Raw genomic sequence first — 15210 nt, 5'->3', positions numbered from 1 at the left:
GAGTATTTGTGCTTAATTTCTGCCTGATCACAGAGGGAGTTGTGAATGGTACTTGTTCAAGACTGTTTTCCTGACAGACGCTTAACTCAAGTGTGTAAATAATATGACCTCTTAACAAAATAATTGAATTTTCCTAAATAATTGTTGCTAAGGGGCCTCTTTAAAAAAAGCACATATTTATGTGTCTGAAATTAATACATGCTTCTAGATGAGTTTTTCTACAATTTTAGTTAAAGTATCTCAACTAAACTTCTTTAGTTGAGGTATCTCAACATTTTCTTCTTATTTATCACTTCGCTAGAGCAATGGGAATTTTAAGTCATTTCTTAAAAGGAAGCAATAAAAGAAAACATAGTATCATTCTAAACTTCAGTACTTACTATGAGGTTGTCTTTCTTGACCATCAAAACAAAGTACTGTATTATTTACATTTAGGAATAGCTGTGTTTCAGTGGATTTCACTGAGACATACACAAAGAAAATGTTAGCTCTAACATTTGTTTCCATTTATTTTGCTTTCTAATACTTTAGCAATTGCTTTTGGAGCAACATGGGTTCAGATACTATCTCAGAGCCCTGTGGTACACAGCTGAGGAGGTGCAACAGAGTAAACATGCCATAGTCCTTACAGCTGTTTTTCCACTTTGCTGAGGCTACTAAAATGTCTGTGGACCTCTACGCTAGGCTCAGACTAGTTTGAAATTATTCCCAGATGCCCAAGAAACTATCCTATGGCTTGGGAATGCTTCAGTTCCACAACGTTTCAGCAACATCCCTTTTATATAGCATCCTCAATAGGACCTCTATGTTGATGTGCTCACTCCTGCTTGCTTCCCACACCTGTGGTTCAACAGCGCTTGGCAAATTCCCCCTCAGACAATTAAGTCAAGAAAGCTTTGTGTTTGTATTGGTGTAGTATAACATGCAATCATGAAAAACAGGGAAACGTTGTGCAGGTTTTTTTCTTAGCTCTGTTTTTGCATCTCCCATGCAGCCTGTCCTAACAGAGAGCAGAATACAGCCCAAAGAATGTCAAAAGGATAGAACCTTACAAATACTCATTTCCTATTAAGCAACTCTAGTAATCCAGGATTTTTCTTGCAGGCACTGCACAAAAATTGATGGATAAGGCTTACCAACAGAATAACTAAGTGGTGGTAGGCATTATGTAAAAGGGATGATTTTCCCCCAGAATGCCCCAATGGCTTTTGTCAAGTCTAATGACTGTTTCTGTTAAGTCTGTTTCTGGTCACCACACAATTTTTTTGTTTTAGAATAAACTGCGGATGTTTAGGAAACAATAGATTGCATATAAAAATGGGTGACAAAATGTAACAAAATGTTGTCCTTACCATCTGTTTTCTTTGATTCATCCCCCACACTAGACTGATCTTTTTTGTCCAACTTACTGTCTTCCTTTAGTTCACCTAGAAAGAAGCAATAAGAAACACTATAAGCATTTTAACACAGACTGCAGTTTATTAATGCCTGTAACTCAGTCAAATTGCAACATCCAAAGGAGATGTTCCTTAGGAGAAAAGGTCTGAATTCACAAGGAACTGGATTAACACAATTTCATACAATACAGCACCAGACAAAATTTATCCAACTCCTACAGAAAATCAAGCTTTACAATCTACTTTTAAATTTATTCTAATTGTTAACACCTTTTTAAGTGCACATGAAAACTCATACTCCCTCTGGTTGTATGTAGGCCATTAAAAATCTGAGCACAACCTTCATTTCAAAATCAGGACTCTGAAACATTTATGCTTTTAAAGGACTAAGACCCTGCAAGACTTCATCGTAAGTCTCTGCATTAAAGAACCACCTTCGATATCCCAAACAGTCCTATATAATTTTGTCTTACTTTCTCTTACCAGTTTCCTTTATCCACAGATTTATTTGGGTTGGTCCTTTGATGACGGTATCAGGGAACAAACAATCATCCTACCATTGATCACTGGCTTGAGAGTCTCTATAGCAAACCAGGAAAGCAAGGCCTTTGCCAGAGCAATGGTTGATGCAGAATGAAAAAGGCAACTTGAGCTAGGGTGTATTTTATGAAGCCAGGAAGGTTAACCAGAGTCATTCTCATTTTCTGTCCTTTATTAGTCATACAGCAGAGCACATCAGACCTTCCCAGACCATCCCTTCATTGAATGAGAATGCCAAATGCAAGGTCAAATGAAAAATAACTTATAGGGAGAGCTCTAGCAGAACGGGGCTTTTTCAGCTGCACTGTCCAAACAGCAGCAAAGAAGGTGTCCTTCCCTCAGATGACCAGAGAAGCAACAGCAACCTGCCCAGATGGGAGCAGGCAGCTTGTCCTTTCCCCTGGGAGGAGCAGCAGTGAATTTGTGACCCACACCTCAACACAAAAAGCTGTAAAAGTCTCATTTCAGAATTTTGTAAATGTGAGGTATGTTACAGGGCTGTATTAAAGTAAAGCTTATTCCATTTGTATTACTACTTTTGTAACTATAACAACTTCACAGGCTCTGGATCAAGATTATAGGTATTATATGTTAAAGAGGATCTGATCTGCCTTCAAAATATTCATGGCCAGCGGATACTTATTTTTGGAACAGCTCAGAAAAAGAGAAATTGTAGAGAAGCAAAGTCTCCCTCTTCCACATCGTGCTCTAACCACTAGAATATTTGTTATTCTTGGATGACAGAGGATTGATCTCTCTCTCCAATTAAGTTTCATCATAGTATAAAAGAGGAATAGTTTTCAAATCTTAAAATATTTAACAAGATAGAAAAAACATGTCCTGTTCAGTTCTCATTCAGAGCCAAAACTTCTCATATTTTTCTTCCAAAGTTCACTGTGTGGGTGAAAGAAAAATGAAAGCCAGGTGATACAGGACAAGCAGCAACCTCCTCAGCTGATCACACTGCCACTGACTTGGGCTCATTGAACAGAGAGGTATGAGCAGGTCCAAGCAGGGTTGAGATGTCTGCTTGATGAAGGTGGCCTCTAAAAGCAGGACACTGTCTTCAGGAAATGAAATGGAAATGTATTTAGCAAAGCACAAAAGTCTTATTGCATTTCCTCCACCATCATTTGGCTGATGGTAATGATGAGCTAATAATGCTTTATTTGACCATTGCATAAAGAAGTTGCTTGACCCTACGTGCGCGCAGGAAAAGATGATGAACACCCACACATACGTTATTTCAAAGTTTGATCTCTCCGAGAAAGCACACGGGCAGCAAGTGACTGAGAAAGACTTCAAACTCATCTGACAACACAATTTCTGAACTTTCATTGAATATAACTTATTATGAATAGGGGACTTTTGAGTATTGTAATATCTACCCTGCCATACTGCCAGCAGCAGAGCAGAATGATGATCATAATGATTTTTTTGAAAGGGATTACAAAGGCAGAGAAATAATAAGGCAAATACTTTACAATGAGATATTAACATATAGGCGTAAAGGAAGCTGTGGTGAACCCAGAGATATGAATATTAAGATTTCATCAGTCTCCAAAGACTCTGCAGTGATTGTACCTCATAAAGGCCTTTTCCCATAAATTAAGGAGCAGAATTTCTTTTCCTGAGGAAGACACTAATTTTCAGAAATCATTATAATTCCTTTCAAAGCATTTTTGACACCTGCAGCAGAGAGACATTGCAGAAAAAGGTACTGTCAAAATCACTACAGCACACTTAACCCCTGTATTGTTAGAAGCATGTAGAACAAAGGATTTCAGAAGAAAAGTCTGATGCATTCTAACCGGGATTTCATATGTTCCCAACCTTTTTGTCTCCTTGGGGGGCCATTCTTACTCACCCGCGTAACACTGTCTGAAGAAAAATCCCATACGTAACAGAGCACGACAGCTCGGATCCCCATAGTCCTTCCAATCTAAAAAAAACTAATGATGAATGGATCGCTGGGAAAGGCCAGCAGCCAAGTCAAATACACGAGATCACATCAGGAATGTTTTAAAAAGAATTTCTGCCTCTGCTGCCATCTAAACTCACTGCGTGAGCCTGGGACTTTCAAAGCCTGTATGCTCACTCAGGCTTTTTCTAAGAGGATGCTTCCAAGTCCGAGTTTTTTGCTGGTTTTGGACTGGCTGATACTAGCCAAGTTTGTGACAAGTCACAAGTGGCTGTACTGCCATTTTTTCATAATGGCTTCAGCGAGTAGGAGCTGGGGAGGGAAAGACAGTCAAGTGGCCAAGAGACCACTGATCTGTTCTCATGGGTTTAATAATTGTTTTTTTAATGTTTAATGCAATTTTCAAACATTTTTCCACCTTTTTTGGGTACAAAATGGGATTCTTATTTTAACTCAGTTCTATAGCAAGTTAAAACACTGGAATAAAATTTCTGACCAAAAAAATAATCTCAAAAAAAAAAGGCTTGTGACTGCCCTAATAAAAAAAACAAGCAAAGGAAGCATAAATAAAATAACTCTTAAAAACAGAAAGAGGGAAAAATCCTCTGTCCCAAAACATATTTATATCTGAGACTCAGTTCAAAGATATCTTTAATTGGCCTTAAAAAGAGTTTATAAGCCAACTTTAGCTTCTCCTCTGTTAGGTACCCAAGCAATGAAGCTGTTCATTGAACCAAGAATATTTGTTTCAGCTTTTAAGTGAGTATCGTAACAGGCTGCTTCATTTCCATGAGAAAAGTAATCTTTTCCTTTCCTCCAAAAGTGTCCAAGCAGGTATGATGAACCCCATCTTTTATGGAAGAACACTACTTGGAACTTAATTTACAGATTCCAATTCCCATATGCAGGTGACTATGCCAATGTCCAGGAAGAGGCTCTGGGCCCAAGACATCCTTTTTCAGGACATCAGGTGCCCCCATCACTGAGGTGAGATACTGGGTTTAGGGCTGGATTCACATTTCAGTGGAAGGAGAGAACTCACCATTCTGGACATGCTGTTTCTCTTCTCCCACTGCATGATGAGAGTCTGTTCCCTTATCTGTCCTAGGTGCGTTTTTCCCTTGAGAGGCTTCGTGTTTGTTCACCCCAGTTTGCCGAGTCCCATTTACATGATTCTTATTGGAATCTGTGCTTTTGTTTTCCCCAGGATTTGCTTCTTTGCTGTTCTCTGTCTTTGCTGCTGTGGTATCTTCACCTGGCTTCTTCTCATCCTTTTCATCTGTTTTCTTTTCATCTGTTCCCTGATGAGCATTTTCCTCTGCTTCTTTCTTAGCTTTTTCTTCTGCATCCTCGGCAAAGACAGAAGCAAAACAAGGAAACAAATCACGATTATCAGTCAATTTGACAAGAATGATACAACTCACACACCAAATATACTTCAGCTTTTTACACGCAAACAGCTTTTACTTAGATAAATGTAGGAATTGACCTCACAAGGGGAAAACAACACAGGAGAACATTTAAGAAAGTTTTCTGAAAGAAACACCCCCTGTTGGCCTAAATGTATATTATGTGCATGTCCTTTTTTTACCATATAAGGTTCACCTTTGAAAATGCAGTTCCTCAAAATTCTTAAAAGGCATATTAAGAAGAGATATTAGCTATTGAAGGCTCTAGGGATGCCAAGGTTAGTTTCATTTTTGACATAATGACAATCAGTCAAATGACATTCGGTTTATCTCATACTGTACCATGTAACTCTGAGCACATAAAAAGTCTTGGTTCTTTGATATCTACTTTTTGTCCCTCTTGTTCCAAGTTACTTCCAATGCCAGCTTCCTAATCTCTTCCCTTCCACTTAGTGTTATCCTTTCTTTATGGCTCTGTCCTTTCTTGGCAGACTAATACATTGCTACTAGTACTTGCCCTTCCATCCCAAAAAAGCCTTACACAAATATGCAAAGGTATAAATTCAAAAGTGATTGCTGAACAACAGCAGCATCTCAAAATATTGTCATTCAGAAAAAAAAAAAAAAAAAATTCACAGTGAAGCCAATTTCCCCCATTCAAGATACTGCTCCTGTTCTTATCCAAAGCTTGGGTCCTGATGCAACACTTACTTATAACATAGGTTGCAAATTACTTTGGCTCCACGTGTTGAGACCACGACATTTCTAGCCCAGGTCGGGTACAGCACACCCCCACAGACTCAGCAGTGAAGGCTCTGTGTGGCTTCCTGCATCACACTGGAAAGCAGGACACAACCACAGTCCCTCAGCTCAGTCCTCGAGCTAAAAAACCCAGCTGGGTGCGCACAGACTCTGGGCAGAGACTCCATAATTTTCTCCCCCTTTTCCATGATCAATAGAGAATTAATCTGCAAAAGCAGCTGAGTAGCTCAACACACACTAGTTTGGAATCTGTAAGCTTCTGCAGCTTCAAAGCATATCTTATCCATACTGAGTCTAAGCATTCAGATGTGACTGCCCTATGCCTATATTCAAAATTTCTGGGTCTGCAATATCCCAGCTCACCCATCACCCCATCATGGACAACCAATTGCACTTTAATTGTGATAGGAATCACAAACAGATGTATCTCCTGGTTTCTGAGAGCCTGTGTAAGCTGATGAGCAGACAAACAGATTCTACAAAACACTGAATAAAGTCTACCTTGGTCCTATGGAAGCATTCTTGACACCTATAGGGAAGATGTTTTGTTCCCTACAGGAGCAGAGTTTTGGCCAGTGAGTAAAAATGACAAACAAATTTCTAAGTGTCTTGTCAAATAACTCTTATGAGTGAATCAGAACCAGTTTTGAGAAAAATGTACTGATGGGATACAAGAGAGAAAGGAGGAAAGCTGTCTTTGTAAGAAATGTCAATCTATATTTCCTTGCCAGCAGCTAACTGAAGTTAATTAATTTATAAATGAATAAATTATGGCTCACATGAAAATATAATTAAATTAGATATGAGCCTCCCTCACTTTATTAATCATTCCTGAAATCTATGGTAGCTTCCATAGATAGCTCAGCTACGCGTGTTGATATTTTCCCTGGAGTCTCATGGTATACAGAAGGATTCCTCTCATTTGGGGATCTGAAAAAAAATGCTGCATTTTGCACCTGAACCACAGGAGAGAGATTCAGCTCAAAAGACTGGGGCTTGCTACAGCACCATTGGATGAGTGCCTCTTGTAAAAATTAGTGTCAGAAAATACTTTATCTAAATGGTGATTTGCACTTCATGGTGTTTGTTTATTCCATTTTTTAATTTGTAGCTATTTAATGATGATCCTTTAAGCAAAAAGAGATCAGTAATAAACCCACTTACTTTGCCCACACAGTCCAAGAAATTTTCTATAAATACCACACTCAGGATAAAAACAGCTCACTGATGCTTCTAGGGACAATGCCGTTACCAAAGGGAATACAGTATTCTACAGATCATTTAATAATAATAATAGTAATAGTAATAATAATAATAGATGGATTTCCTTCCCTTCTGATCCCCAGTTGCTATTTGTTGTCAAACAACAATTAAATGCTTTATCTGTCTTCTTTTAATAATTCTTATTTTTATTGGCAGACCATCTTGATGCATTGCAAGACACCGGTTTGACAGGGGTAGGCAATTTAAATTCCTGCTGTGCGGCAGGCCCTGCTGCACATGGCTAAGACAGGCAAGGCAGATGGAGGGGGGCGCAGAGATTTGCTGCAAGTCAGGAGCAAGACAGCAGCTGAGCAAAGGTTTTGATGAGAGAGCTCTGGAGTCCAAGAACAGTTCCTTAGTCCCCAGCCCATACAAAGGTATGCTGAGACATACATTTGTATAAATCTTTCAGGATAAAAAACCCCGCATGCTTGTACTGCTAAATGCACCCAGAAACACAGAAATTATGTGAAAGTCAATGAATTCAGATGAACAGAAGCGGAGACTGCTTTCTGAATCTTTGACCCATAAACCAGGGCCCTGATCCAAGTTATTGGTGATGAAGTTTGGCAAAAACATAAAGTAAATCAACTATTCAGGGCTAAATGTTGTCAGAAAGGTAAAGATAAAATGACCTTCTCAAGGGCTCCCATGTCTAATAATGCAGACTGGTGACCTCTCTGCTTTCAAGCAATCAACTAATTCTTCCATAGACTACCCTCAGGTGCTAGAAGGATTTTTTTATGAGGCAATTAAAAATAAAACATTTTCCTCTCCAGCTAAAGTATTAATAAACAAACACTTATCGTCAGGATACTCTGTAAAGAATGGATATGAAATACTTCATCAATACATATTATCAGTAGCAGTATTAGTTAAGCAATGTCTGCACATCCACTTGAATCATAACTTGACATTTACACGTGCACATTTAGAAAAAAGTCTTTATGCAAAGCAGTCACTGAAAGTGGGTACAAAACACATTTAAAAGTGAAATAGCCAGAATCTATTATGATCTACTCTATATATTTGTTTTAGGTAAAATGTAAGATATGTTTTATTTATTTCCCCACAGGTCTCTCTTGCATATAGGATTTTTATCTAGTAGATCCTTAGTAGACAAGCATACGTGTATGGTACATGTTGAAATGAAATCCTTAAAATTAGTTAACTGTATTGGCTTCATTCACTCAACACTCCTATACTGTGAGACACTGACCATGTTAAATGCTTTGCTTTTTTGCTTAGCTTTAATTTGTTTGGTCCACAAAGAATCATGAAATAGTAAATACCAATTCAAATAAATAAAAAGCTATAAAAGCCCCTGGCAAATAAACAGGGTTTGTTTTCATTTTCATGGAATGCCTAGAAAAGCTTTTCCTGAATGGCAAGTTTTAATCACAAAGGAAAATTTAATTTGAATGATAATGCATGCTTTCCTGCACCTTTAGACAGGCCTTTCAGTTGGAGAGGAACAATCTGCTCTGGCAAATAGGAGAACTACGCCAAATCTTCCATCAGCCCTGAAGCCAAGGCCACATACTACATTAAAATCGAACTCCCTCCATTTACATGAAATACTCCATTAAATAAGGGTTTGAGTAACAAGCATTCAGCTCAGAGAAGAAATTGTATCACAAACAGTTTCATGAAGAAAAAAAAATTAATCAGTGATGCGTTCATCCTTTTTTGGTTCCAAAGCTGGTCTAAATCACTCCAGGGCTCAGGGAGACCTTGGGCAATCATCCAGCCCCTGGAGGCAAGGGGCAGTTATACCTAAGTAGTTCTCAACAGATGGCTTTCATTAGTTTCAAAACATCTCAAACAATAGAGATTTGCCAATGCCTAACCTATTACCAGGTTATAATCACCTGCCATTTTTTCCTCCTCTTAACAGCCCAGGGTATTTGAATAAAAAAATAGTTCCCTTATTTTGCAGCTGCAGTAGTCTTCAAAAAACTGCTTTCAGCTATAAACTTTCTCAGCTATAAACAACAGTTATCATCATTTGCATTACTGTACTCTGTATTATCTGCCACTGTTCCATATATTTCCTGGACTGCAGTGGCCAAAACTGGACACAGCACTGCTGTGGGGGCCTTGTTACTGCTGGAAAGATGAGAAGAATGCCAGATGGGTCTTAGAAGCAAGGTCTGTTTCGGGGCTTTTTTGGGGTTTGGTTTTTTGGTTTTGGTTTTTTTTTCAATAGCATGACAATATTGAACCCTGGTCAACTCGCAAGCAACACAGCCCTCATATTCTGCTGAAATATTTGCAGTCCCTCTCAGATTGATGACATCATGAGCATTTGCAGCATAGTTCCCAATTCATTATCCAAGTCATCACGAGAAATATGAAAACAGGTGTGAATCCAGAATATCCTGTCCTCCTCCAAACTATCATCCGTACCTCTTTCAATCTTAACAGTGAACAATTGATAACCTATCTCTACAGATGCTGTTCTAGCTATTTTTGCACCCACCCTGAGTCTGACTCATGACTTTAGGGGACCTCCCTTACAATTATTTTTTTTCCTCCCATTGTCCACATCCTCTTCATTACATACATTTAGACCACATAAGAAGAGTATAAGGCACAGATGAGTCACCATAGTCCTATCTTTCTGAATTCAGTGTAGGTTGTTGACCTTGAAAAGCAGATTCTTTCAAACTAATAGTGCTTACTTGGAGAATAATTTGATTGAAGAAGAGCTTGAAGAAGAAGAGGTCAAAAGAATTTTTATTCTTTCACTAAGAAGCCTGGCTGTTACCTTTGGTGGCTTGCGCTTTCCATTTCTCCCGGTTCTGCTGCACCACCTCAGTCCAGGTGGCTTTAAAACATTTGAAGTCCACAGTGAGTATGGAGCAGTTGAGTGAGGCACTTCCTTCGGACCCAGTGCTCTTGACACTTGATCTTTTAACTTCGGAGGGACTAATGCTATTCAGACTGGGACACAAGATTACAAAACACTGAAGAAATCAGTATCCTATACATCCAAATACAGCTAAGAAGAGATAATGACTGTAAGTCTAGATAACATAACAGAGTCAACCAGGAAAAACAAAAACTAAGTTTGAATCCCTCATCCTCCCCTCTCTCCCACCCCAGGGCAACCAATGTTAAAGCAAACAGCACAACCTGAGCCAGTATTAGAAACAAAGGGGAGCTTTTCCCTGCTAATTTTTTGGTATCCGTAGTCCCCAAGAAACAGAATCACTCAAAGTGTTGCCATTACCTTTGTTGTGCATCTTCACTGCCTAAATATTCACTGGAGAGTCAGACAATTCTAGAAATCAAATATGTCAAAAGAGGAGCCTCCTAAAATTCACCAATGGGAGCCATTAGGCACAGGACAGGAGGCCCACCTTTGTCTGGGGCTTGGTGACCTTAGCTGAGGCTGAAATCAGGCACTCATTTCAGTTACAGATCCTACAGTTGTCTTTCAAGGATGGACACTTCATTGTGCACATTTTAATAAAGGCAGCAAGATAACTGAGATAGAAAGATATTAGTGCTTGCTCTTTGTGTAACAGCCCAAGAGTAAAGAATTCACTTGGGAGAGAGAATCCTGACTTGGTAGCCCTACTTTATGGAGCGCTAGCCACATGGCATTTGAATCCCAAGACATGCCCTGTCCCTGAAACTATTAAAAGAGTAGCTTCTCTACAACAGCAGAGCAGGTTGAATGGGCCAAGACTCCTTACACCTGAACTCCAGGTGAATTCTGGTGGTACTTCACACATTTGCATAACCCTAAATACTGTCACTAAAGTGTGCTTATACTTCCCAGTCCCCTTTTGTATTTCAGTCCCATTTATACTTCTAGACATGAAGAAATGAGTGCCTCCCACTGACTCCCTCTACCTTCTCTTTGACATTAGTGACTGAGAGGGCACTAAAGTTCACCTGATTGCACAGCTACAACCATTTGCGCTCACTGCCTTTGGAGGCATGGCTCAGGTTCATGCCAGCCTCCCTCTTTGTACTCCCCTGGGCTGGAGTTTTCCTGCAACGAAGTCACATCACAAGGTGAGCTGAGGTGTCGGCAATGCGGATATGGGGCTTTAAGCCACATGGAAGACATATATTGTGGGGGGGAAACCAGGGGAGTTGGGTGCAATGGCAGCATGTGCAGAGCGAAGGGAGAGGGCGCATGGTTATTCACCTGGAACGCCTGAACCCGGACATGCCAGAGCGGGAAGCTTCATCGATGAGCGGAGTCACAATCTTTTCGGTCATGTCAGTCAGCACAGTAAAAGTGGGTTCCACGATGAAATCAATGAAACCTGAGCAGAAACACAAGCAGAGTCAAGCAGGCAAGAGGAGGATTTATGTGGAGTCACTGCTTCAGTGATCACAGACAACCACACTGTAAAAGAGAGAGTAAAAATTTATACCTTGAAAGAGGGATAGGCAAATACTAGAAAGGGAAAATGGAGTTATACATTAATCCCTGACCCAAGAGCCTGGATATAGCATGCAATAAAAGGTACCCACTTAAACACTGGAAAGAAGCTGTGGCAAATCAGAACATAAACAGATGCATCAGAACTTGTTTTATACAAGGAGTGTGATATTTAAGCCAAATTCCTAGTGGATTTGGATAAAACCCAGTTTCAAAGATGAACTCTCTAAAAGCAGAAAATTAATATAACAGTAATAATACTGGTAAGCTTTGCTGGTGTGGAGTTACACGCAAACCTCGCTTTGATATGATACTGCATATCAGTGGGTTGCTGAGAATATTCTCTCCTCAGTGCTCAGCCAGCTTGTTCTTGTTGATAATAAAACAGATTTAGATGTTTTTCCTCCATTTTTTAGTATAAGGAAAGGAAATAAATAAAGGGCCAAATAATTTCTACTTCAGTATACAGTTTGGCAGAGTTGAATATGGCTCTGATCTGAATGTTGGGAAGGGCAAACTGAAGGGCCCTGTGGCCATAAGCTCATGAGATGAAGGAAAATCCAAGATGCATAGAAAAAATGTGAGTGAAGAGCTTACAGTACCTTACGCTTTCCCCTAAATTCTCACCTGGGGCAAGGGCTATTTCTTATGTTCATTTTGGCACTTCATTTAGCAAATTTCTTAGTGCTGCAGGTAGCTAAGAAAACAATGATGTCCTTACTCACTCCTAAAGCACATCGGGATTCAGGTCTTTCCCTACCGTTACAATTTTTAAAGATCTGGTAATTATCAAGTATTAATTATATGTTACAATATTATAATTTCTCTGACCGGGTCATGATATGTTTCTATGACAGACCCTGGCAATTCTAGGTGATAACAGAACCATAAAAGGAGAAGAGACCACATGGGCCAAGCACCTGAATTCACAAATGCTTTGATCCACATCTTGAGTGCAAAGCAGTTGAGCATCCTTCTAGTTCCATTTCCTTCCCCTGATTTTTGCTAAATTTCTGAAAGGATGGGTAATTAAGTGTATTTTCATGCCTAGCCAAATTAAAAATGTTACTTGCAAGTTCTCAGAATTTCATACTAACATTCTGTATATCTGGAGAAAATATGCATTCAGTCTTATCTGAACATCTGAATTATGTGCCTCCATAACACTGAGCCAGTCTTATGTATTCAAATTTAGGGAAAAAAGAACTCCCTTCCTCCCAGGGAGTTAATCAGAAACGTATGCAGTGTAAGGCCACAACAGGAAGTTGTGTGCTAGATCACAATCCAGATAACCCAAGCAAACTTCATACAATTTTTTAAAACACTGGAAATTGTACTGACTGAGAACAGTGTTAAGGGTGCCACAGGAATCCTGAGGATAATGAGAACTTGATTTACATATATGTGTGTATCTGCCTGTCTGTATATCTCTACTATTCCCCTTCACTCAAAAAAATGTTTACCTCTTAAGGACCAAAGAAACCCAAGCCTTGGTATCTCATCACTTCAGCTTGGCAGGTGTCATGGTTTAACCCCACTTGACAGGAGTTGCTGCCAAAAACTGAGGACTCCTGCCTTTTTTCCAATCCCTTTGTTGATGGCCCTATCCTTAGCAAGGCTTCCTAGCTGCTGGGCTTCCTTACCTTCTAATTCCTGACTACTGGCCCCAATATCCCAGCATCAGAGTAAACAGCTGAGGATTAGCTCACCTGGTTGACAGCTAAAATCTTTTCGCATATCTTGCAGCTCACTTAGGGATAGGGATTGGGTGGTTTCTGTCTCATTTATGATTTCAGTCTCTTCCTCCTCCTGTTCTTGTGACTGCTCTGCTGCAGAACAGGCTGCCTCTTCTGATTCTTTCTCCTGCTCCCTCTTAGGAGAAGCTTCTTCATCCCTTACTAAACCAGCTGACTTCCACTTCCATTGTTTCTTTTTAGTTACAGGGGTGACTGATACAGTGTCTGGTTTAGCCATAGTGTCTATTGGTATGTTTTCCCTCTCTTCTCCCTGAGGGTGCTGCATAATATCAAGCAGTGTGTGGTAGATGCCGGCCAGGCCCAGCACAGTGCAGTAAGTTAGTTGTGCCTCTTTGGAATAGCCACAGCATTTTTTTTTCAAGCATTCTATCACTTCATCAGGATCCTGTAGTTGTTCAGGAGTGAAGTTCCAGACCATTGGAGGTGAGGAGTTCTCTAGATACCTGCCCATATTCTCCCACATGCCGTGCCACCCATGACCATACTCTCGCGGAGCCTGGGTCATATATCCAAATTGCTTGTTAACCTTAGACAAAACCAAAGCAATATTCCTCAGAAATACCAATAGAAGTACTTTAACTACCCAAGAATGTTCAAGATACTGAGAAGTTATTGTAATCAGGGAGAAAACATCACAGAAGAAGGTAGCAAAGGTGCCATTCTGTATTGCCTCCACAAAAAACTTCCTCCTTCTCAGAGGAAGAAGTATAATTTTCTCCATGAGATGGTGCCCGAAGCACAGTAATGGCTTCAGTACAGAGCCCAAATACCAGATCAAGCTCAAGGTCAGTGTTTTAATAACAAATCTCCCAGGCAAAGCATCACAAATCACTGCAGAGCACAGCAAATTGCAAAAGCCAACACCAATCTTTAACATATACAGCAAAAAAAAGAGCATGGCGCAGACCAGATAAACTAATATCAAGAACAGATGAATCAATATCGTGACCCGCAACTGTTAACAGATATAAATCCCTTTGAATACATTCTGGTCAAACTGTTGTTACCTCAAAACCTTCCTGCCCCATGTTGGGCACCAAAAAGGACTGCCGTGGTTTAACCCCAGCCAGCAACGAAGCACTGTACAGCCACTCGCTCACTCCCCGCCCACAGCGGGATGGGGGGAAGAGAATTGGAAGGGTAAAAGGGTAAAAGTGAGAAAACTTGTGGGTTGAGATAAGAACAGTTTAATACTTGAAATATAATAATAACAACAACAACAACAACAATAATAATAATAATGTAATGAAAAGGAAAAATAACAAAGAGAGAGAAATAAAACCCAAGAAAGACAAGTGATGCAAATGAAAACAATTGCTCACTATTAAACGACCGATGCCCAGCCAGTCCCTGAGGAGCAGCCCCCCTGCCATTCCCCCTAGTTTTATTGCTGAGCATAATGTCATATGGTATGGGATATCCTTTTGGTCGGTTGGGGTCAGCTGTCCCAGCTGTGTCCCCTCCCAACTTCTCGTGCCCCCCCAGCCTACTCGCTGGTGGGGTGGTGTGAGGAGCAGAAAAGGCCTTGACTCTGCGTAAGCACTGCTCAGCAGTAACGAAAACATCCCTGTGTTATCAACACTGTTCTCAGCACAAATCTGAAACATAGCCCCATACTAGCTACTATGAGGAAAATGAATTCTATCCCAGCCAAAACCAGCACAGCAAGTAATACCACTGCCATTTGCTCCATCACCACTAACAGCCCTTAGACATGCAATATCTCTGATATCATCTCTAATATCAGATGCATGAC

The 15210-nt window shown here is 40.0% G+C and overlaps 1 protein-coding gene across 4 annotated transcripts in view; it reads right to left on the bottom strand.

Annotated features, from left to right (window-relative positions):
• LOC142405690 (dual specificity calcium/calmodulin-dependent 3',5'-cyclic nucleotide phosphodiesterase 1C-like) overlaps window positions 1-15210 on the bottom strand; it is a 217155-nt gene that overhangs the window by 31689 nt on the left and 170256 nt on the right. For all 4 annotated transcript variants that reach the window (XM_075493529.1, XM_075493525.1, XM_075493526.1 and 1 more), the window contains 4 exons: window positions 11458-11578; window positions 10063-10238; window positions 4901-5200; window positions 1353-1427 (listed from right to left, as the gene is read on the bottom strand). In XM_075493529.1, the coding sequence (XP_075349644.1) occupies window positions 1353-1427; window positions 4901-5200; window positions 10063-10238; window positions 11458-11578 (672 nt within the window). The remainder of the gene's footprint in view (window positions 1-1352; window positions 1428-4900; window positions 5201-10062; window positions 10239-11457; window positions 11579-15210) is intronic.

This window comes from Mycteria americana, chromosome 2 (assembly GCF_035582795.1).
Source record: "Mycteria americana isolate JAX WOST 10 ecotype Jacksonville Zoo and Gardens chromosome 2, USCA_MyAme_1.0, whole genome shotgun sequence".
In the NCBI taxonomy this organism is placed as follows: Eukaryota; Metazoa; Chordata; class Aves; order Ciconiiformes; family Ciconiidae; genus Mycteria; species Mycteria americana.
Note: the sequence above shows the minus strand (reverse complement) of the source record. Positions and strands in the feature narration are given on the sequence as shown.